At 42.3% G+C, this 25,286-nt stretch overlaps 1 protein-coding gene across 3 annotated transcripts in view; it reads right to left on the bottom strand.

Annotated features, from left to right (window-relative positions):
• Nucleotides 1-11,020: 11,020 nt before the first annotated feature.
• Nucleotides 11,021-25,286, bottom strand: part of KCNN2 (potassium calcium-activated channel subfamily N member 2) — a 113,730-nt gene continuing 99,464 nt past the window's right edge. For 2 of the 3 annotated variants that reach the window (XM_072140807.1, XM_072140816.1), the window contains exon 6: nucleotides 11,023-11,891. In XM_072140807.1, the coding sequence (XP_071996908.1) occupies nucleotides 11,604-11,891 (288 nt within the window). In that variant the 3' untranslated portion in view covers nucleotides 11,023-11,603. Of the gene's footprint in view, nucleotides 11,892-25,286 lie in introns of all 3 variants that reach the window. The other variant, XM_072140801.1, reaches the window with a different exon arrangement.

Genomic DNA, 25,286 nt, shown 5'->3' with positions numbered 1-25,286 from the left:
CCCTAAAGTTAAATGCATGTATTTAGGAATGAAAGAAACAACACTTAGGCATCTGGTCAAGTATCGGACTTTAGAGCTTAGCAGCAGAATCCATTCCCCTACACTTGTTAAGCCTTGCTGTTCTTTTTTTCTTTTTGTGAACTCTCTATGTAGGCCATAGTCATTATTATTACCCTCAGTAAGAGAAGCACAATCCGCCTGTGCACATAGTTTCTTGACGTGCTCCAAACCCATAATGTGACTCGCACAAAACCTACGAGGGCTTTAGCTTTCTTGCAGTTAATTCCGGTCAACAATTTTATTAGAGAAGAGCATCAGAGATTATATTGCTTCAGCAAAGATCAAGCAACATAATTCTCGGCAAGAAAAAAAAGATTAGTTATGATGCATTGCAACAGTAAAATCAGAACAAATGTGAGGATTAAATTGATCTGATAACTAAAGAAAGCAAAATATATTGCTTCACTCCATTAAGCCGATTTCAGAGAATATTTTTAACTCCTGCTGTAGAACTGTTGAATTGTCGGTACAGATGTGGTTATAGAGTAAAGGAAAAAGAAAGGACAGATGAACACGTGTCAGGGTAAGAACTTTTACATGTGTACTGTACATAAGGTAATAGACAAACGTTATGTTCCTTCATGTAATCAGATTTGTATTCTACAGGTTGTATTTTTTGGAACAGACCGGATAATTCTATTACATAGGTCATGTGTAAGTATTGTTGCTTATACTATATGACTGGATATTTTGTAATGGCACCAAAATATCAACATCTGTGATGGGACGATATTTCTTACTGCACAAAATGAAAAGCAAAGGAGTCAATACATAAGTGCTGATCTGTTTTCACAGAAGAAGTATCTTTACATCCAGCATTCGACGCATCGCCCATTTATCATACAATCTTCTGGTCTGCTCAAGATCTCACACAGCATTGGCCCAAAAGGTTCAGCAGAAGATGATGTAAAGAAAACTTGTCTGGTAATTTTTGCTACCCTTATTTAGCAGGATATGATAGACAGAGGCAAGCTGAGCTCTCTTCTATTCTTAGATTTAAAGGGAATCTGTCACCCCAAATTAGCTGCCTTCATTAATTACTATGAAAGTTAGGGCAATGTCCACATATGTCACCTATAACTTATTATTTATCTGATCCTTCCATGCCAAAATGTCACTCTTGCACTGCGTAAATGAGATTGATTTGCTCTGGTGGGCATTAGCAGAACACCTAATTTGCACAATTCTAATGTGAAATGTGATGGATTGAGCAGATGGAAAATAAAGACAATGGTATGGTAGACATATGTTGGCATAGCCCTACATATAGCAGCTAGTTTGGTCAGGTAAATTGGAGTGAGAGATTCCCTTTAAATGATCTGGGGCAAGAACAGAAACAATCTGAGATAAAGTTCTTTTTCTCCCACCCACACAGGATGATTGACAGCTCCCCTTGCGTCAGTATATGTACACAGAAAGCTGTTGATAACTGTGTGTGGGGGTGGGATAAGAAGGACTCTCCCTATTTATCCTAGGAGTCCTGTCTTCACTTAGGCTTTCCTTTCTGAATCTACGATTCAATTTCTATTTGAGATTAATTGAAAACTTAAAATGTTAGCTGTCTCTGACAATTTACCCTTTATATAATTTGATAGTAACAGTTTTCACAATGAAACTGAAAATGTATATGACCATGTTCTGTATATATGAGAAGTACCAACATACGTTGGACCTACCAGAAAATTATTTAACTATCCAGCCTCAAAGGGGTTGTCCAAGACTTATAAAAAACTACTTGCCTCCATGATCCTTTAAAGCACATTTAATTGTTGACTTTTATTGTTTTATATATTTCAATAAACATAATACATTTATTTGTGCATAATCCCCAAAAAGCCGACACCTCTATAAAGATGTAAATATTTCTTAATATCATTTAGAAAGGTTAAATATTTTAAATTTGCTAAACATAAATATCCCCCAAAATATTGTATATAGGGTACTACATAAATACATATATACATATAAATATATAAATACATATGAATTTTTTGCACACTCAAGGAATAATAGCGTGTGGCTTTGACAATTGCTGTGCAATGCTAAGCTCTTTAGAACAGTCATTTCCTTCTTCTAAAACCAGAATTTACTTGACTCGTTGTTTAATTGACCCAAAGGAATATGCAGGCTGCCTCGGAAATGTTCCTGTGCGGCAAATTAAAGATTTCCATTTAAAACACCATTATCAAGTCAAAGTCCTCTCACAATGTATCGAGATAAAAAAGTAGAAAGGATTGAAGTAAGACTGGGAAAATATTGCAAAGGAAAAGGGAACCGGTCCTGTTACTGAGGTTTTAATGGTCTTGATGGATTTTATTTTTGAGGTTTCTTCTGTAAGTATAGCAGTGACTTCCAACACATACTGGATATTTGTCCACAGGGAACAGCTTTAGCTGTCATTGAGATTTGTGGTTACTTTACCCTGATTTTATTCATAGCAGTGTTTTCGTCATTTATTTTGTGAAGCCAGAAGTTACTTTTAAGTCTATAGTGCATTATAAAATATACGGAAGAGTAAACATTGTTTAATGGCCAAAAAAGTGACGCTATGAAATAAACTGAAGTTTTTATTCACATTTCTTATACAACCGGTCCTCGGGTTACGTACAGGATAGGTTCTATAGGTTTGTTTTTAAGTTGAATTTGGATGTAAGTCGGAACTGTATATTTTATAATTGTAGCTCCAGACAAATTTTTTTTGGTCTCTGTGAAAATTGGATTTTGAAAATGTTGGATTGTTATAAGAACCAGGAATAACAATAATCTTCGTTACAGACACCTGTGATAACTGTTATAGCTGTTTATTGTAGCCTAAGGCTAAAGTACAGTAAATTACCAATTACCAGAGGTGCTTTTGTAACTAGGGGTCGTCTGTTAGTCGGATGTTCTTAAGTAGGGGACCGCCTGTAAAGTATTTCCTGGCCACTGGAATGCAGCACTGGCGCTTGACTTCGGAAGCAGGTCATCCAAGCCCTTTTTATCCCCTTATTTTATTATTCAATCACATTTTTATCTAAACTGAAAATGTTGATGAATTTTCAGACCATAAAATAAAGAGACATTGATATAAATACAGGTGCATCTGTACTTCATATATTCTTACCCTTTATGATACACACCTATATTTGGCTTGCAGACCACTTTGCTGATACTACAAATTCTGATCCCAGCCTTTGTGGCCCGGGATGAATAAAGATTAAGCATGGCTCTAGTGGCCTAACAAGACTCCGGTGCAAGCTTTGGATTGGGCCCCTCATATACCTAAACTCTCACTGCCACTCCTGCTCCGCACATTATACTTGAGAATACTATGCTACACAGAATTATACTCAAAGAACCTCCTTATGCACCTTCTATGTAGTGTCCAGCAGCCTCCCATATTGATATACTTTCCAGCAGGTCTTATTAAAGAAATGCTTACAGCAGCCACCTTAATGAAATGTCTGCAGAGGCCCCCTTAATGAAATGTCAGCAGAGACCCCCTTAATGATATGCCAGCAGAGACCCTCTAAATCAGAGGCCCCCAACCTTTTTTGCACCAGGGACCGGCTTTAAGCTAGACCAGTTTTCCATGGCCGGGTGGGGGCGGGGCTTTGGTCATATGGGGTGGGGTTATGGAGGGGTGGAGCTTATAATATAAGATATCAGGGAGTGTCCGGACCAGACCCTTCATATTGGTTTGGTGTAAAAATAAAGCAATGCAAAATACGATACAGCGTATCGCCATGTAGTTTAAAATGCATACAGCGTATCGCCATGTAGTATAAAATGCATACAGCGTATCGCCATGTAGTATAAAATGCGTGCAGCGTATCGCCATGTAGTATAAAATGCATGCAGAATACCGCCATGTAGTATAAAATGCATGCAGAATACCGCCATGTAGTATAAAATGCATACAGCGTATCACCGTGTACTATAAAATGCATACAGCATACCGCCATGTAGTATAAAATGCATACAGCGTATCACCATGTAGTATAAAATGCATACAGAATACCGCCATGTAGTATAAAATGCATACAGCGTGTCACCGTGTACTATAAAATGCATACAGAATACCGCCATGTAGTATAAAATGCATACAGAATACCGCCATGTAGTATAAAATGCATCCAGCGTGCCACCAAGTAGTATAAAATGCATACAGCATACCACCATGTAGTATTAAATGCATACAGCGTATCACCGTGCATTATAAAATGCATACAGCATACCGCCATGTAGTATAAAATGCATACAGAATACCGCCATGTAGTATAAAATGCATCCAGCGTGCCACCAAGTAGTATAAAATGCACACTGCATGCCACCAAGTATTATAAAATAGATACAACGTACCGCCAAGTAGTATAAAATGCATACCGAATACTGCCATGTAGTACAAAATAAAAGCCCTGATAAATATCACAAATGCTGCATATACATACAGCATATATACACATAAACAAACAGTAGATACAGCATATACATATATACACACATACATATATACAAACACACATATACACACACACATATATATACACACATATTACATATATTTACACATATATATACACATATTACACATATATATGCAAAGATAAAGTAACCTTACCTCTCTGTTGTGTTCTTGGAAATTTCCGTGCCTTGTCCTGCAGCGGTGGTGGCGCGGTGAGGTAGCCGGGAGCGGGTAGGTCTTGAGAGCTGAGAGCCGGGAGGCTAGGGAGCCTGGAGCTTAAGCGGGGGCAGGGGGAGCTGAGAGCCTGGAGGGGGGGGGACGTTAGCGGAGCCGGGTTGAGACGGGAGTGGAAGGGGAGCCGGGAGCGGAGAGCCGGTGCGGGAGCTCAGTGCTGGCCGGTGCCGCCCCTGCGCGGACCAGCTGATAAACTCCAACGGCCCGGTCCTGGTCCGCGGACCGGCGGTTGGGGACCTCTGCTCTAAATGATATGCTCACAGCAGCCCCCTTAATAGAATTTCAGCAGAGACCCCCTTAATGCAATGACAACAGAAGCACCCTAAATGAGATGTCAGCAGACGCCCCCTTAATGAAACATAACAATAAACTCTGTGCTCACCCAACAATCCCACTGCTTCCTCTTCTCTCTGGCAGCAGTGTAGGCAGATGCATATCCATCTGTGCATCTGCCTGCTTGTGCCGCTATTGTAATTAATTGTTTGTGTGTCTTACTCGCCTATAATTTATTCTCTTCACCTCTGACGGGTCCATCGCCAGTTCGTTATGCCACTGGCTACTATATATCTACATACTCTTCAGCCATCATAATTTCTCTCTTGTTTCTTGAAAACACCTTTGCTGTATGTTAATAAAGTAACACTTCAACTAACACACTTTATTTTTCTTATTTCTTGCAAGTGATAGTGAAAACTGTCAGGGTGTTCAAAAGATGTGCTTTTCTGTACATTTATTGCTTCATTTCATAAATTTTTTGCTATTCTTATATAGACTGTTTGCAGGTAGTGTGGTACCTGCCAATAATGAAAGACTGTAGTTTTTATGCAAGATATCTCTGGCATCTAACTGCCCCATATGAATTGGATATTAAGGCCCCCCTCACATTAGATATAACCATCTAACACTATTATCGGAGGAGATAATGTTCAGATAGTTGCGCCATTCTTGTTCTGAGAAGACAAAGAGAAGACTCTCTTCCTATTTGCTACACATGGATTTTTGGCTCAGCTAGGGCAGGAGAGATAACATTTATGGAAACCATTACAACTGTACTGATGACAGATACGATGGGTTACAGGCTATACTGTAGAGCAGTGGGCACGGGTGCCAGAGGTGGCACTCGGAGCCATTTCTGTGGGCACTTAGACCATCACCCCAGGACAGAGTTCACCAAATAGGACCAAATCCACCAAGGCCCAGGCAACTTAAGAGATGCTGCTTTTTTAAAGCAAAACTTCATTGGCTGTTAGGAACTGTGGGAAAAGTGAGAAGGTGTTAACAGAACTGCAATGTCTTTGAAGGTCATCCTGCTGGACCAACCATTTTTCCTCTACAGAGAGACCCTGGAGAGAAGCTACAACAAGAGTCTCAATTTGCTCCCCTTCTTTCAACTGTATTTGTTGCCTCAGGGGGGGCGATACAATTGAAAGATGTGGAAGAACAGGTATCAATAAGTTACTGCTTAAAATGCCATGTTGGCACTTCACGGGAAAATAAGCGGATTTTGGTTGTAGTTTGGGCACTCTGTCTCCAAAAGGTTTGCCATCACTGCTGTAGAGGATCAGGCTACACGGGGTCACAGGGTAAAACTCCATGGGTAAAAAAAGCTCTCTCACAGGAACAAAGAACTTCCTCGCTAGTGCCACCTAATGAATGCAGATCCGTCTGAAGCCAGTAGCATACGACCATCGTTGACCATGTGTTGGCCAAATTTCATGGACCACCCACAGTGCAAAGGAAGGGAATTGATACATCAAAGTGATATACTGTATGCACATAGGCCCTGCTTCACAACTAAACAGCAGTCATCAAAAGATTGTGTATCACTGACCTACGTCACTTGACTGTGATACTTGGAGACTCCCATATAACAAAAAAACTTCACATTTTCAATATGTCATTCCCAACCAATAAAGTCATTAAAACAGTGATTGGTCCTAACGGTTTATTTGATGAGGTTTATATTGGTTTTGTATAGAAATACTATCATTTATAACAAATGAATATTGCCTTGATATGTGAGCATTGCAGTGTTGTACATGAATAATCTACTGTGAGCTCAGTTGGTTCCATTTATTTCTGTATCACACATAAAGCCAAAGTGCTATACAAATAAAAGATATCGTACAGAAACCATAAAATGTGGCAGTGTTCAAATCACATAAAAACAGACTATAAAAATAGATATTGTAACTTTCCATGGAGCAAAACATAGCTCCTTTGTACAGAACAAAAATACCTATTTGAGAATTACAATAGCAAAGCACCAGCAGCTCCACCATGTGCAGGGCTGAAATGGCCACAAACTGAGATCATTTGTCTGATCACTGCACCGGAACAGTTATTTATGAATACGGGATAATGTGAAGGAACAGCACAGCTGACATTGGTCTTACCTATGGTTTTATTCCTAATTTCCAGTGATTCTAATTATATAAGAATCGTTAAAAATGACTTGGCTCAATTCTGCTAAACTTTTGACAGTTCTCTAGCCAAGGAGTGCATTGGTTTTACTTACACTACACAAAGCAAATTTAGTTTTTTTCTTTTAAGGAAGGGTCTCTATCTTTTCTTCATATACAACACATATGATTCCATACCTTGGACTCCCATTTTGTGATGGCGGGAAGTTGAGAGCTGTCTGCTCATATCAAGGTCTCTCCAAAAAATGTAGGAACGTGTATTCCAACATCTCTATCAAATGGCTCCAAATGGGGGGAATAGAAATGCTACTGCCTATGTCACTGTTCTTTGCTTCTGTGACTGATGCTTCTATTGACTGGTCACAGCTGTCAGGTGACTGCCTCCATTTCGTATCCAACCAAAAGTGTCAACTGACCACTTAAATGGCTATGCTGAGAGAACAGAGACCCTGAAAAAATAACTTTCTTGCCCCCTTCAAAGCAAATGCTAGAAGTAAAAAGTGCAAGTCACCCATGTTTTCAGGATTGTTGGGGATCTCATCAGTTAGAGGTGCTCCTCTTAGATAGGAAGGAAGCATAAATTCAGTGGTTGGAACGGATTACAATATAAATTATTACAATGAATTAATCCAGCACTAAGACACCTTAAAAAATCTTTCCTCTAGCCTCACTCTTCACCCCTCCTCTCAGCAGGGAACTACAACCCAGCCTCATTTACTCGAGTGCAGTTTTATTGAGCTCTACAAATATTGCACTTCACTAAGGCAAGTCAGGGATGTCACCGCTTTGGTTCTCTAGAGAAGTGTTCCCCAACCACCAGTCCGTGGCCAAAGACCGGGCCGTGGAACACCTGGTTCCGATCCGCGGCTGACTTCTGTAAAAACAAAACCAAAAAGCCTCACGTTCGCTGTTCCCCTGCAGCAGTCTATTACTTTACTTAATTCCCACGCTAATGCACTGCTCTATTGACAGGGAGCGTCATGATGTCATCACATTGTATCTGCCAACAATAGAACCATGCATTAATGCAGAAGAGAAGTGAAGGAAGACAAAACTGTGGGGAATGAGGAAGGTAAGTATTTTTCTTTTTAGTGCGGCTGGAAGCAGAGGGTGGGGGCAGCTAAAGGAAAGGGGACATGGGAGGAAGGCATGATGTAGGAAAGGGGACAAATTAAAATAGGCATGCATGGAGTTATATTGGGGCATGCTAACATACATTTTTCACTAAGAAACTATGACACCAGACTGCATCTCCCCACCCACCAGTCCCTGGAGAAGATTTATGTTTATGCCAGTCCCTGGGCAAAAAAAGGTTGGGGAGGGTATAATTTTCATAAATGCAGCAGCATTGGTAAGGGGGTTGAGATATATTTTATTTACTTTCACACATTTATGTAATTACATGTAATTAAATATAAGTGCCTTGCAGGGGACCTCCTAACAGAGATTTACTTATTTGTAAATTGAAATATATTTGTGAATATTCTTACACCATTTTAAGATGGCATGAGAAATTAATCAATACAAGTACATACTTTTTGGGAGCTGGTTTTAAAGCAAAACATATTTCTACTAACATAAAACCCAAATAACTACTAGAGTGTTGAAAATAGAGACCCTTATCAGAGGAACAGCCGTCTAGTACATTACTAATCCCTAAAAGAGGAGCAATTTTAAATATTCTGATTCTGGCTCCACAGGGAATGTTTGCATTTGCTCCTCCCTTTAGTTATTTCCCTTAACATATGGCAAAATATATCTTGTAAGTAAGAAATGAGTTTCATTCATGTAAATATAACTAGACCAGCTAAACTTTCCGAATATAGAAGAACCAACTATAATATATTAATATTAATTGTTACTAAAGCCCCTTTTCTACTGCATTCTAATATGAATGGATGCATTCATATTACATCCATGTATGAATAAAAACATCACTTTTGTTAGAGTTCAATTATAATCAAATAAATGAAACAGGTTTTTATAGTAGTTAATCATTGGGGATATAATACAAGCTGTGGTATAGATGTTCAGTCAATTGATGGCTGGGCTATAGCCCAAATCATCCCAGTATCATACCACTTTTAAATTAAAAAAAAAAACTACAATTATCTCTCAAAATATAAGATATACAAGATAGCAGCCAATAAAGTGTAATTTTCAAAAAAGTTCAGTCAATCATGTGCTCAATGGTCAGCAGAAATATTCAAGTTGTAAAAAGAAAAAGATTATAAGAAACATCTTATACTTACTCCCACCGGTCACCTTGTGAATTTAGGACTCCACTGTTTCTTTTCCTTTTTCCCTACACAGTAGGAAATGGTTGGAAATGCAGTGACTCTGGCAAGGCAACATTGAGGCCAATGATTGGTGGAACAAGCAAACATTTCCAGCCGTTTCCATCCACATGTGTTACAGATAGTCCAACATTTCAACATATCAAATATCTCACTTAAGAACATGGGTTCTGACTCCTAACATTTGAAAACATCCAAGCCGAGCCAACAGACTCCAAGCCACCGCTCCGTCAGAAAGTTTGTTGTGGATCAGAGAAAAGTTATATTGATGGTGAAACCCCTTTAATACATACAGCAACAGTTTGGAAACTTTGTTTCAAAAGTACAGAGAAGACACAATGAACTTACCTCATTTAGACATTAAATTGAACAGCTGACACTTCACACGGGCATATTCAGACTTTCAGATATGAATTGTAGACTGAACAATGCCCTTGGACCTGCATTACCTTCATAATTGTGCATATGATGCTCAGGGTCACTGCCTTACTGTGAAACTTCTGTTGTGTATTGAAAACAGCATTACAGTATGTTGTAATGCTATTTTTTAATCCAGAAGGAGAGAGTGCCTCCTAGCATTATAGAGCCCAGGGACAGCATTTATCATGAAAATAAGATCTACCCCAGAAATTTTTTTGATTTTTCAGCCTTTTCATGGTAGTGTAAAAAATATAAGCCCAGCCCTTCTGTACGGTGGCGCCTAGAAACACAGTTGTGTTGTCATTTTAAGGAAGATATCATGGAGATATTGAGTTTACAAATGCAATGCACATCCTTGGGGTGAGTCTCAGCCTAGTTGCATTTGTGTTTCCATCTAAATTCATGGGATCAGCAGCCAGCACCCTGCGGCTCCAAGCATCAAAGAGCCAAGATCCAGTATTTATAATGAAAATAAGATCTACCCCAGAAATATGCCGAAGAATGATTTATCAGCCTTTTCAGTTGTGTAAAAAATATAAGCCCAGACCACTAAATAAGTCCAGATGGGGGCACACTTGAAAGCACTATGGGGGTGATTTATCAAGCTGCTTAACAGTGAGAATGTGCTTAGTTGCCCATGGCAACCAATTACAGCTCCCCTTTTAAATATTCATGAGCACTGGTAAGATGAAAGCTGAGCTGTAATTGGTTGCCATGGGCAACTAAGCACATTCTCACTGTTAAGCAGCTTGATAAATCTCCCCCTCTGTTCCCTGTTTGAAATGAATGCTAAAGAAATGACAGGAAGGATGAAAAGCTGTCAGATAGTAGTCATGCCATCCATGGCGGTCTATTGAAAAAGGGAACAATATGGTTATATTTGAAGTAACAATTAATGTAATAGTCTTACTTTTTACGGTAAGTTCAAAGAACCCTTGGGTCACCTGAACGGCAGTGCAAGAATAAACAGGTAAGGTACCCTTGCAATAAAAGATTGAATTGGTATTAAAAGTACACATAACAAGCAACACAGAACAATATAAACCCATTTTGAAAAGGCAATAACAAATACCATATATATAAAAACTTTATTTTTAAGAAAATGAAAGAAAAGAAAAAGAAAATGGAACAGTTGAAAAACATAAATTTTTATTCAAGCTTGGATAAATCTACAACCAAGAACTATGCTATATATCTTAAGGCAAGGTCTAAAGGTAATATAATGTATTTATGCATTTATAATTTTATAATATTAATATACGGTTAAAAAAAATAACTAAGCCTCCGTGGCTATTATCCTACTTTTTTTCAATTCATAAATAAATAATTTTATAAAAATCACATTGGTACATATCACTTGGTTATTTCAATAAACTTGCCTAATATAAGCAGAACCCATTGTATGAACAGAAGTGACCATACAATTATGTTCAGAAATGAATATTTTATTATACTATATAGTAATAAAGTTTGTTTGAAGTGCATGGATAAAAAGTTAGTGAAACAGAGAAACAATCTATTTAGCAATGATAGGTGCATTCACTGTGCATCTGAAAGAAATAAAAGAGTTCTCACTCTATTTGGCCTAAAATGTTTATGTTCAGGTTTCTAAGATTCTGACATCAGAACCCAGATAACACTGATTAGAACCATAGGGCTTTACAATAAAAGCTAAAATATTGACCATATGATGGCAAAAAGTCTTTTTGGTTAACATAATCCCTTCTAACTACTTTCTGATGAAGTTGGAGGTGCTGTGGATGAAGACCGTCGCCTTCGTGACACAGACCGCGATCGCTCCATGCTGTATGCAACATGCTTGTCATACGTCTGCAGCTGAGTTTCAACCAAGTCCCTTTGCTGTTGGCTGATTGCCTGACTAATCAGTCCGGGGAGAGCCTGGATGCTACCAATTAATGTCTCTAGCTTTGTCTCTAAGACAACAATCCTCTTCTCAAAGTCTTCACTTCTTTCATTCAAATCCGAGATCATGTCATACATGATGTTTTGGGTCTAGGAGAAAAAAAAAAAGAAAAAAATTGACAGAAATCGTTTTATTATTGTGTCATTGTACTGAATCTCGGGAAGCCGTTCTCTGATGATATACACAGGGGGATTATTAGCACTTACTAATATTTGATGTAGACAGGAGAACAGCAATCGAATACAAATAAGCCTTTGAAAAGTGCTCAAATCTATAGATAGCAGATAGAGTATGATAGACAAGTACCGTAAGTCTAAAGATTTGAAAAGAATAGATGCCAGAAAGATAAAGAGATAAATAGAACATGTAGAGATAGAGCAGATAGAGATGATAGATAGATATTTAGAATCCAAGGAATATGCAGCACTCCGATGCATAAATTGATTATTCCATTGTGAGTTTTTTCGGCAATCAAATACTTAACATTTGTTCACATTATGCTTGAGAAAGGTGCTATGTCGCCGAAACAACGCACAATGCAATAATCCATTCACGCATCGGAGTGCTGCCTATTCTATGGATTATATACTCATGACCTCCACCAGTAGTTTTATGCCACCGACATTGGTTGTGCTGCTATTCCAAGATCTAGATATATAAATACAGTACATAGATAGGTAGATTAATCTCTGCCGCAATATTTCAGCACAAAGCAGAAGGGGGATTGACATGGAGAGCGGAGAAAGGGGGGAAGTGCTTCGGGTTTGTAAAAGCCAGAGATCCTCAAGTTGCTTTAGCAACAGCTCTCCAAAGCACTTGTGCTTCATTAACATAAATATAAAACATCATTGCATAACTAAAGTACTGGAGCAAACCTCCTAATAAACATGTCACTGGGAGCTACCCAAAAACATTGTGGGTTACTTAAACCATAATTTGCTGGAAGATTTTCTTTAAAGATCGGCTAATGTAATTTCTAAATCATAGCTAGATATGAATGGCCAGTTAGCCTCAGCTGCAACATGTGTGACTCCGAGGGCCTCATCGCAGTAGATATCAGTGTCGGTTCCTGCCATCCTGATATTGTAATATGGATGGATGGTGTATAAATAGAGATGAGCGAACACTAAAATGCTCGGGTACTCGTTATTCGAGACGAACTTTTCCCGATGCTCGAGTGCTCGTCTCGAATAACGAACCCCATTGAAGTCAATGGGAGACTCGAGCATTTTTCAAGGGGACCAAGGCTCTGCACAGGGAAGCTTGGCCAAACACCTGGGAACCTCAGAAAAGGATGGAAACACCACGGAAATGGACAGGAAACAGCAGGGGCAGCATGCATGGATGCCTCTGAGGCTGCATAATCGCACCATTATGCCAAAATTATGGGCAACAGCATGGCCATGACAGAGTGACAGAATGAAGCTAGATAGCATCTAAAACATCCAATAATTGACCCTGACACTATAGGGGACGGCATGCAGAGGCAGCGGCAGCAGGCTAGAGAGTGTCATGGCGACATACCCTAAATGGACTCAGGCTTCAAACCAATGGGTGGCAGAGAGGAACCAAAGGAGGTGAGCAAGAAGCGCTCAAATAATATCGGTACATGATAAAAGTTTGCCAGTATATTTTGTGGATTACACAGCAGGGTGGCGACAAAGTTAACATGGAAGCCATGAAAACAACCCAAAATTCTGCCTGACACAGCTCGTTTGATAAGGGGACCATGTATGGAGGCAGTGAACTAGTAGTAGATTAAAGGTGCTGCAGTTAAAACTATGTTAGTTGGATCTTGGCATGGAGCTGGCGCTCCGCTGCCAGGCGAGCTTTCGCCAATCCAAGCCCCTGTCTATAGGCTACTCCCCAAACAGCACTTCTAAGAACCTTTTGTATAAGATCAAGTGTAGTAGCGTTCTTATAAGTTTGGGATATGGCGGGTGAGGGGAATGTAAACAGATGCGCAAGAAGCGCTGAAATAATATCCCTAAATGGTAAAAGTTTGCAAGTATATTTTGGGGATTACACAGCAGGGTGGCGACAAAGTTAACAACTTTGATGTGGAATGCCCTGTAATAGCTCTTGGGCGGTGTGCCTTTTATCGCCTAGGCTCAGCAGTTTCAGCACCGCCTGCTGTCGCTTAGCGACGGCACTGCTGCTGTGCCTAGAGCTACCGACTGATGGCGCCATGCCCACGGATGGTAATTCGGAGGAGGAGGAGGTGGAGGAGGGGTGGGAGGAGGTATAGTAGGCCTTTGAGACCTGGACCGAGGTAGGCCCCGCAATTCTCTGCGTCGGCAGTATATGACCAGCCCCAGGGTCAGACTCGGTCCCAGCCTGCACCAAGTTAAGTGTAGTAGCGTTCTTATAAGTTTGGGATATGGCGGGTGAGGGGAATGTAAACAGATGCGCAAGAAGCGCATGATGCGCATGGAGCTGGCGTTCCGCTGCCAGGCGAGCTTTCGCCAATCCAAGCCCCTGTCTCTAGGCTACTCCCCAAACAGCACTTCTAAGAACCTTTTGTATAAGATCAAGTGTAGTAGCGTTCTTATAAGTTTAGGATATGCCGGGTGAGGGGAATGTAAACAGATGCGCAAGAAGCGCTGAAATAATATCCCTAAATGGTAAAAGTTTGCCAGTATATTTTGTGGATAACACAGCAGGGTGGCGACAAAGTTAACAACTTTGATGTGGAATCCATGAAAACAACCCAAATTTCTGCCTGACACACCTCGTTTGATAAAGGGACGATGTATGGAGGCAGCTATATGGACGACTTTTGGAGGTAGCAATGGAGACAACGTGTGGAGGCTGCTATGGAGACAATTTAATTTGGATAGTGCCTGTATGTGGCAGTCCCAAACATTTTTCAAACCAGAGGAGCAGGTAGGTGGCCCTCCAGTAAAATGGGATAGATTGAGTGCCTGTATGTGGCAGTCCCAAAAATGTTTCAAACCAGAGGAGCAGGTAGGTGGCCCTCCAGTAAAATGGAATAGATTGAGTGCCTGTATGTGGCAGTCCCAAAAATTGTTCAAACCAGAGGAGCAGGTAGGTGGCCCTGCAGTAAAATGGAATAGATTGAGTGCCTGTATGTGGCAGTCCCAAAAATTGTTCAAACCAGAGGAGCAGGTAGGTGGCCCTGCAGTAAAATGGAATAGATTGAGTGCCTGTATGTGGCAGTCCCAAAAATTGTTCAAACCAGAGGAGCAGGTAGGTGGCCCTGCAGTAAAATCGAATAGATTGAGTGCCTGTATGTGGCAGTCCCAAAAATTGTTCAAACCAGAGGAGCAGGTAGGTGGCCCTGCAGTAAAATGGAATAGATTGAGTGCCTGTATGTGGCAGTCCCAAAAATGTTTCAAACCAGAGGAGCAGGTAGGTGGCCCTGCAGTAAAATGGAATAGATTGAGTGCCTGTATGTGGCAGTCCCAAAAATTTTTTAAAACAGAGGACCGGGTAGGTGGCCCTCCAGAAAAATGGAATAGATTGAGTGCCTGTATGTGGCACTCACAAAAATTGTTTCAAACAGAGGACCGGGTAGGTGGCCCTCCAGAAAAATTAAATGCATGAAGTACTATAGCAAGAGCCAGTGGGCCCTGTCAAAAAATAGCCAGTTTCCTCTGCTTTACTGTACAAAGAGGAGGAGAAGGAGGAAAATGAGGAGGAGGAGGAGGAGTGGATCAATTATTCAGGTTGAGCTTCCTTCACCTGGTGGAGATTGGAAATTCTGAGAAATCCAGCCTTTATTCATTTTAATAAGCGTCAGCCTGTCAGCGCTGTCAGTCGACAGGCGTGTACGCTTATCGGTGATGATGCCACCAGCTGCACTGAAAACCCGCTCGGACAAGACGCTAGCGGCAGGGCAGGCAAGAACCTCCAAGGCGTACAGCGCCAGTTCGTGCCACATGTCCAGCTTTGAAACCCAGTAGTTGTAGGGAGCTGTGTGATCATTTAGGACGATGGTATGGTCAGCTACGTACTCCCTCACCATCTTTCTGTAAAGATCAGCCCTACTCTGCCGAGACTGGGGACAGGTGACAGTGTCTTGCTGGGGTGACATAAAGCTGGCAAAAGCCTTGTAAAGCGTACCCTTGCCAGTGCTGGACAAGCTGCCTGCTCGCCTACTCTCCCTCGCTACTTGTCCCGCAGAACTACGCACTCTGCCGCTAGCGCTGTCAGAAGGGAAATACTGTTTCAGCTTGTGCACCAGGGCCTGCTGGTATTCATGCATTCTCACACTCCTTTCCTCTCCAGGGATGAGAGTGGAAAGATTTTGCTTGTACCGTGGGTCCAGGAGAGTGAACACCCAGTAATCGGTGCTGGAATAAATTCTTTGAACGCGAGGGTCACGGGATAGGCAGCCTAGCATGAAATCTGCCATATGCGCCAGAGTACCAACGCGTAAGAATTCACTCCCCTCACTGGCCTGACTGTCCATTTCCTCCTCCTCCAACTCCTCCAACTCCTCTTCTTCTGCCCATACACGCTGAACAGTGAAGGACTCAACAATGGTCCCCTCTTGTGTCTCGCCAACATTCTCCTCCTCTTCCTCCTCATCCTCCTCCACCTCCACCTCCTCCGATATGCGCTGAGAAACAGACCTCAGGGTGCTTTGGCTATCAACAAGGGAATATTCTTCCCCTGTCTCTTGTGACGAGCGCAAAGCTTCCGACTTCATGCTGACCAGAGAGTTTTTCAACAGGCCAAGCAGCGGGATGGTGAGGCTGATGATGGCGGCATCGCCACTGACCATCTGTGTTGACTCCTCAAAGTTACTCAGCACCTGACAGATATCAGACATCCACGTCCACTCCTCATTGTAGACTTGAGGAAGCTGACTGACCTGACTACCAGTTCTGGTGGAAGTTGACATCTGGCAGTCTACAATCGCTCTGCGCTGCTGGTAAACTCTGGATAACATGGTCAGTGTTGAATTCCACCTCGTGGGCACGTCGCACAACAGTCGGTGAGCGGGCAGTTGGAGGCGGCGCTGCGCTGCCCTGAGAGTGGCAGCATCTGGGCTGGACTTCCTGAAATGCGCACAGATGCGGCGCACCTTCGTGAGCAAATCAGACAGATTGGGGTATGTCTTGAGGAAACGCTGCACTATCAGATTTAACACATGGGCCAGGCATGGCACATGTGTCAGTCTGCCGAGTTGCAGAGCCGCCACCAGGTTACGGCCGTTGTCACACACAACCATTCCCGGCTTGAGGTTCAGCGGTGCCAGCCACAGATCAGTCTGCGCCGTGATGCCCTGTAATAGCTCTTGGGCGGTGTGCCTTTTGTCGCCTAGGCTCAGCAGTTTGAGCACCGCCTGCTGTCGCTTAGCGACGGCACTGCTGCTGTGCCTAGAGCTACCGACTGATGGCGCCGTGCCCACGGATGGTAGTTCGGAGGAGGAGGTGGAGGAGGGGTGGGAGGAGGAGGAGGCATAGTAGGCCTGAAACACCTGGACCGAGGTAGGCCCCGCAATCCTCGGCGTCGGCAGTATATGAGCAGCCCCAGGGTCACACTCGGTCCCAGCCTCCACCAAGTTAACCCAATGTGCCGTCAGCGATATATAGTGGCCCTGCCCGGCAGCACTCGTCCACGTGTCCGTGGTCAGGTGGACCTTGTCAGAAACGGCGTTGGTCAGGGCACGGATGATGTTGTCTGACACGTGCTGGTGCAGGGCTGGGACGGCACATCGGGAAAAGTAGTGGCGGCTGGGGACCGAATACCGAGGGGCGGCCGCCGCCATGAGGTTGCGAAAGGCCTCGGTCTCTACTAGCCTATAGGGCAGCATCTCCAGGCTAAGCAATCTGGAGATGTGCACATTAAGGGCTTGGGCGTGCGGGTGGGTTGCACTATATTTGCGTTTCCGCTCCAGCGTCTGGGGTATGGAGAGCTGAACGCTGGTGGATGCTGTGGAGGATCGTGGAGGCGACGATGGGGTTTTTGTGCCAGGGTCCTGGGCAGGGGGCTGACTAGCAGCTGACACAGGGGAAGGAGCAGTGGTGTGCACGGCCGGAGGTGAACGGGCTTGTTGCCACTGAGTGGGGTGCTTAGCATTCATATGCCTGCGCATACTGGTGGTAGTTAAGCTAGTAGTGGTGGAACCCCTGCTGAGCCTGGTTTGGCAAATGTTGCACACCACAGTCCGTCGGTCATCCGGTGTTTCCTTAAAGAACCTCCACACTTCTGAAGATCTAGCCCTCGCCGCAAGAGCCCTCACCACGGGAGCTTCACTAGTTGACAGTGGCGCTGATGCACCAGCTCTGGCCCTGCCTCTCCGTCTGGCCCCACCACTGCCTCTTCCAACCTGTTCAGGTCGAGGACTCTCCTCCGTCTCAGAAGCACTGTGTTCACCCGGCCTCTCAACCCAGCTTGGGTCTGTCACCTCATCATCCTCCGATCCCTCAGTCTGCTCCCCCCTCGGACTTCCTGCCCTGACAACAACTTCCCCACTGTCTGACAACCGTGTCTCCTCATCGTCGGACACCTCTTTACACACTTCCACTACGTCAAGAAGGTCATCATCACCCACAGACTGTGACTGGTGGAAAACCTGGGCATCGGAAAATTGCTCAGCAGCAACCGGACAAGTGGTTTGTGACTGTGGGAAGGGTCCAGAAAACAGTTCCTCAGAGTATGCCGGTTCAAATGCCAAATTTTCCTGGGAGGGGGCAGACTGGGGGGGAGGAGGCTGAGGTGCAGGAGCTGGAGGAGTGGGGATTTCGGTGACATGGGTGGACTGCGTGGAAGACTGACTGGTGGTGGACAAATTGCTCGAAGCATTGTCAGCAATCCACGACATCACCTGTTCGCACTGTTCTGGCCTCAACAGTGCTCTACCACGAGTCCCAGTAACTTCAGACATGAACCTAGGGAGTGTAGCTCTGCGGCGTTCCCCTGCTCCCTCATCAGCAGGTGGTGTCTCACCCCGCCCAGGACCACGGCCTCTGACCCCTGCAGTAGTTGGACGCCCACGTCCCCGCCCTCGTCCTCTACCCCTAGCCCTCGGGTTAAACATTTTTAAAATGAGAGTTATAACTTTTTTTTTTTTTTTACTTCTTTTTGTTTTTTTTGGTGTTTTTTTGTGTTTTTTTTTTTTTTTTGTGTTTTTTGTTTTTTTTTGAGTTTTTAAAACCAAACAATCCTATCCTATTGCTATGGCTATTTTCTAGCCAAGTATCAAAGGAAGCACACTACTATGCCAGATGAGATGACACTGAGTTATTGCCTAATAGAAATCCAACCCCTACTGAATTTTGCCACTTCGGCCTTTGCTATGGATATGTGCGCCACTAAGCGCAGAACACAGCGGTCGCAAGTCTCACTACAAATTGCTCAGAATTGGCAAGTACATGCACTGCAGAAACTACAGCCACCAGCAGATCAACCAGAAATCAAATATATAGAACGCTACTGTAGGCTTCAAGAAGCTGTTTGTATTCTCCTATGGCTATTTTCTAGCCAAGTATCAAAGGAAGCACACTACTATGCCAGATGAGATGACACTGAGTTATTGCCTAATAGAAATCCAACCCCTACTGAATTTTGCCACTTCGGCCTTTGCTATGGATATGTGCGCCACTAAGCGCAGAACACAGCGGTCGCAAGTCTCACTACAAATTGCTCAGAATTGGCAAGTACATGCACTGCAGAAACTACAGCCACCAGCAGATCAACCAGAAATCAAATATATAGAACGCTACTGTAGGCTTCAAGAAGCTGTTTGTATTCTCCTATGGCTATTTTCTAGCCAAGTATCAAAGGAAGCACACTACTATGCCAGATGAGATGACACTGAGTTATTGCCTAATAGAAATCCAACCCCTACTGAATTTTGCCACTTCGGCCTTTGCTATGGATATGTGCGCCACTAAGCGCAGAACACAGCGGTCGCAAGTCTCACTACAAATTGCTCAGAATTGGCAAGTACATGCACTGCAGAAACTACAGCCACCAGCAGATCAACCAGAAATCAAATATATAGAACGCTACTGTAGGCTTCAAGAAGCTGTTTGTATTCTCCTATGGCTATTTTCTAGCCAAGTATCAAAGGAAGCACACTACTATGCCAGATGAGATGACACTGAGTTATTGCCTAATAGAAATCCAACCCCTACTGAATTTTGCCACTTCGGCCTTTGCTATGGATATGTGCGCCACTAAGCGCAGAACACAGCGGTCGCAAGTCTCACTACAAATTGCTCAGAATTGGCAAGTACATGCACTGCAGAAACTACAGCCACCAGCAGATCAACCAGAAATCAAATATATAGAACGCTACTGTAGGCTTCAAGAAGCTGTTTGTATTCTCCTATGGCTATTTTCTAGCCAAGTATCAAAGGAAGCACACTACTATGCCAGATGAGATGACACTGAGTTATTGCCTAATAGAAATCCAACCCCTACTGAATTTTCCCACTTCGGTCTTTGCTATGGATATGTGTGCCACTAAGAGCTAAACACAACGGTAGCAAGTCCCCCTGCTAATTCCTCACAAAATGGTAAAAGATGCAAATTAAAATAAAAAAAGTAGAACGTTATTGTAGCCCTAAGAAGGGCTGTTGGGTTCTTTGAGAATCACTCCTGCCTAACAGTAAGCTAATAGAACACCCTAACGCTTTCCCTGAGCAGCAGCAGCTCTCTCCCTAGCGGCATCCAGAGACAGAATGATCCGAGCAGCGCGGCCAGCGGCTAGTCTATCCCAGGGTCACCTGATCTGGCCAGCCAACCACTGCTATCGACGTGTAAGGGTACCACGTCATGCTGGGTGGAGTGCAGAGTCTCCTGGCTTGTGATTGGCTCTGTTTCTGGCCGCCAAAAAGCAAAACGGCGGGAGCTGCCATTTTCTCGAGCGGGCGAAGTATTCGTCCGAGTAACGAGCAGTTTCGAGTACCCTAATGCTCGACCGAGCATCAAGCTCGGACGAGCATGTTCGCTCATCTCTATGTATAAAGCAGGTCGCAGTTGCAGATCTGGGCACACGCCAGGGATTTTGCAATTTTTCCAGGCTTTCACACCCTGTACGCTACACATTTACTATAACCTCTGCCAGAATAGGAACGGGTGGAACCTGGCGTAGATTCAAGTGCTACACTGCAATTACTTAGGGTTCAGAAACTAAGTAAACAAATTGTTGTGCACTGATATGAAGGTTATCAAAGAGAAACTGTCAGGGTGATTTGGGACACTAAACCACCCACAGATCCTTATGGATTGGTGTTTTAGTGACCCAAATTGCCCACTAAAACAAGTCCCTATGTGCCAACTATTAAAATTAAAAGAACATTTATACTTACCTTGTTCCGGTGCTTCCCTTTTGCTGTGCAGATGCACTTTGAAGCTGTTGTACTGAGGCGCATCAGACCCATCTCTAGATATGTATAAGGCCTTATTCACACGGAGATTGGGGGACGTATATACGGCAATGTATATACGTCACATATACATCCCCCATAGTCCGGCAATGAGCACAAGGCGCCGTATGGAGCTGTACAGTGCTACGGTATGGCGGGCACATTTTCTGAGAATTTAACATAAAGGCTTTTTTTTATAGCGCCCTTGCTCATAGGGACTTGCTAAAGGGCATTTTGGGGCACTAAACCACCTGTTAATAAGCTCCATAATGTGTCCCAAATCGCCCTGACAGGTCCTCTTTAAGTCTTAATAAATTTCCCCCATTATGATTGCAGTCTTTCCTAAAGATCATCTATGGAGTAAAGAAGATGTACACGACGTGGCTCTGCATTTATGGGGTGATATATACAGTATCGTCATTCTCAGAGAGGAATAATGATAGCGCATGTACATTATACAACTTGCTCCCATTCTGTTGTTTAAGGTTTCTATGGCAACCATAATGTTACTGAAAGAAAACAATAGTATTTTTCTCTGCATGTACAGTATGTGGGAGTCAGTGCTGCGTTTCACATTTCTAAACAACTTCTACTGACTGCAATGTTATACATGCAAGAATATAAGTCACTGGGCAATGGATGGTTTCCCTGGGTAGTCTATGTGTCCTGCATTTACATAGAAGGAAAAGATAAGACTTTATCTGCACCAAATAATTACTAATATAGATGATGCAAGGTCTTCACAAACTTATTCCCCAGCTCGTTGAATTTGCATGCAAGTCGAAACTGTATATTTCATAATTGTAGATCCAGACAAAAAATTGCTGTATTGGGACCAAGGATTATCAATAAAGCTTCATTACAGACACCTTATGGCTGATCATTGCAGTCTGGGACTATAGTAAAGCATTCAGAGAGCTTCACCAGAGGTCAAAGGGGGCAGAGGGATCCGTCTGTAACTAGGGGTCATCTGTAAGTTGGGTGTCCTTAAGTAGGGGAACGCCTGTAATGCACACATAGCAAGCCACTATTAGTGCGCCAATTGTTAGAGGGAACCCGTCAGCACAATTTACCTACTCAAACTAACTTCTATGTTGTGTAGGTCTATGCCCACACATGTCACTCATACCTGTGTTTTTATTGTCCAGCTGCTCAGTCCATGACAAAATCTCACTGTACAAATATGCAAATGAGGCTGAAAAGCTTTGGGGGGTGTTGGCAGGGAACCTCAGGGTTCAGGCTCCACATCTTGCAGATCCAGAAGAAATGTAGCTGAAGGGGGAAGAAAGAGAGATGGCGCTGGTGGGCAGGGGCGCTGTTATTGCTGTGGAACAGAAGCCCTCCGGTGCTCTGCTAATGCCACTTCAGCCTAATTCGAATATTTCCAAAGTGATGCTATGAAAAGAGCAGCTGGACAGTAAAAACAAAGCTATGGATGACATGTGAGACAATGGTGTAAATCTCGTGACAGATTCTCTTTAATGAATACAATAATGCAAGATGTTTGTGACAAGCTACATAATTTTCTATTGAAACCCCATTGTATTCTATGCACTTAACCTTCCAATTCATTGTTGAAACCTATGTACAGGAGGTCCCCTACTTAAGAACACTCCACTTACATACAACCCATAGTTATAAACGGACCTCTGGATATTGGTAATTTCTTGTACTTTTTTTTTCCTAGGTTACAATAAACAATGATAATATATACAGTTCCGACTTACATACAAACTCAACTTAAGAACAAACCTACAGGACCTATCTTGTATGTAACCCAGGGACTGCCTGTATTGTTGCTTTCTAACAGTTATTATATACTATAGGATGGAAAGATTATTAATGCTATTAAAGGGAACCTGTCACCACATGTTTCACAAATACAGCTGGCCGCAGGTTCCCTTTGAGCTCTATTAACTAACTGACGCCTTTCTTTTAGCTAAAAAATTTTTTCCTCAGAAGGGGGGCGTGTGCTCCTCAGGCTGAATCCAGCAGCTCCTCCCAATGCTTTCCCAGCATGCAGCTGTAATGTTAGCCTCTTAACATTAGCAAACTGTACATCATGTATATATATATATATATATATATATATATATATATATATATATATATATAAAAAGGGTGTCCTTTAGTACTTCCCAGAAGTACTAACTGACAGTATACCCTAATGGCCCCAGTCCTGAAGTATATGTATTTTCAGCTCTGGTACTGTCCCATAAACTGGAAATTAATTGTACTATGTTTTCTGATGGCAATCCTTCCTTATTGTTGCATTACCATCAACCGTTTCTAATCTATCTATTTGTCTGTAACTACTAGCACAACGCATCTGTCCCTCCAATTACAAATATAAAAATGTATGTAATATATATATATATATATATATATATATATATATATATATATATATATATATTCAGCACATTTGATATATTACTGTTTATATTATTTATATTAAGAAATAATGAATTTGAACAAATATTTGGATGGTTGATCAGTTCTACTTTTTATATCAGGACATGATCATAGAGAAGCATGAAAGCTAAATACAGCCCTACCAGCTCCCAGAGACTTTTACTACAGTATTGCACTTGCCTCTTTGCATTAAGGTCCATTAGAGGTTCTTGCTTCCTTTAAGTGGTAATCACTCAGACACCTTGCAGCACAGTTGCATTTTGTAGGTGGATGATGCTAAGTAGCTGGGTCTCTCTGCTAGGCACCTAAACTCACTTAGAGATTCAGAAGCCTAGGAAACCTGGAACGTCTCCAGCTAAAGGATGATTAGACCTGTAATGGAGTATATAGCAACCAGGCTTGTCCAAGTGTCAGCACAGAAGAAATCACTGTATTTGTAACTGGACTCATTTCTTTATCATTACACGATGTAAAGGCTAAGAAATGACTGCAGCAATTTACATTAATGATGACATCATTGTCCCTATGTCAGAAAATGAAAATTCTATATCGATAAATAAGAATTGAATTATTTATTTAATAAAATTGACCTCTTTTTTGCTTAAACAGATGATAAAGGGCATGTAGGACATAGTTAGGAAGAGATATACTGCTCAATTATCTCCTGACAATTACAATATAAATCCTTTACTACATATTTATGCAGAATCCCAGCTTTACCTACTTGTTCATTGCTTAATATTTAATAGGTACAGTGACGTGCACACACATGAATTGCAATGAATAAATATTTCATTATATTGCCTACATAAAGCTGTATGCATAGCATTGATTTCTTACATAACAGGGGCACAGGAAAGATAAGTCCTTGATTGTCTTCTATTAATCGAGCTCAAGATATTCATGATTTTAAGATTTTCTTATTTATGTTGTAGGATTGTGACTTACTGTATATCACATTGGTTTTAGGTAGGAGAAGTGCAGCAGTGGGTAATGCACATTAACTACTCTAGATACACTGGACTGCAGACCAAGAAGAACCAATCTTCAATTTAAGTTATAAAAAACGTAAAATATTGTGCAAAATTATTTTGTTATGTGTGACCTATAAGGTGGCACAGGGCTCATCTTTCAGAGATGCACACATGGAGCTTGTATCGTTGTCCTGATGATGCAAATACAATGGAATAGTGTGTTTGCCCCAGTATTGAGGAACAAGTTATTCCCCAGCACATAGCAGTGGAGAACTTGAAACTACTGCAATACACCTTACAAACCCAGAATAGGCTGTACATTAAGTGGAAAAACATCCTTTTTAGCTTATGATGGGTCTAAAGCACTAAAATAGTATTCTGTACTGGACAACATACACCCAACAGCTGCCTCATAGCCTAATGTAGCCAAACCCAACCAGTAACCGTCTGCAATTATTGCTGGCATGTATCATGGGTGTTAACTGTTTAAATGCTGCTGGTAAAGACACGCATGTCGCCACTAACCTGCTGGTGCACAGCCAGTTGGGGGAAGGGTCATTGCTCCCAATGACGCCATCGCTGATTTTCAATAAAATGACGCCATTTTGTGCTGGTGGCAGCCTTTTGCATGTAGCTGATGACATTTAGAGAGTTAATACCTGCGATCGATGACAGCAAGGGGGAACCCGAACCTGCAAAGCTCGGGTTCGCTCAACACTAATTGTGACTTTAACATGAAGATGGAAGA

This window comes from Engystomops pustulosus, chromosome 1 (genome assembly GCF_040894005.1).
Source record: "Engystomops pustulosus chromosome 1, aEngPut4.maternal, whole genome shotgun sequence".
NCBI classification, from domain to species: domain Eukaryota; kingdom Metazoa; phylum Chordata; class Amphibia; order Anura; family Leptodactylidae; genus Engystomops; species Engystomops pustulosus.
This window is presented reverse-complemented; position numbering and strand designations above follow the sequence as displayed.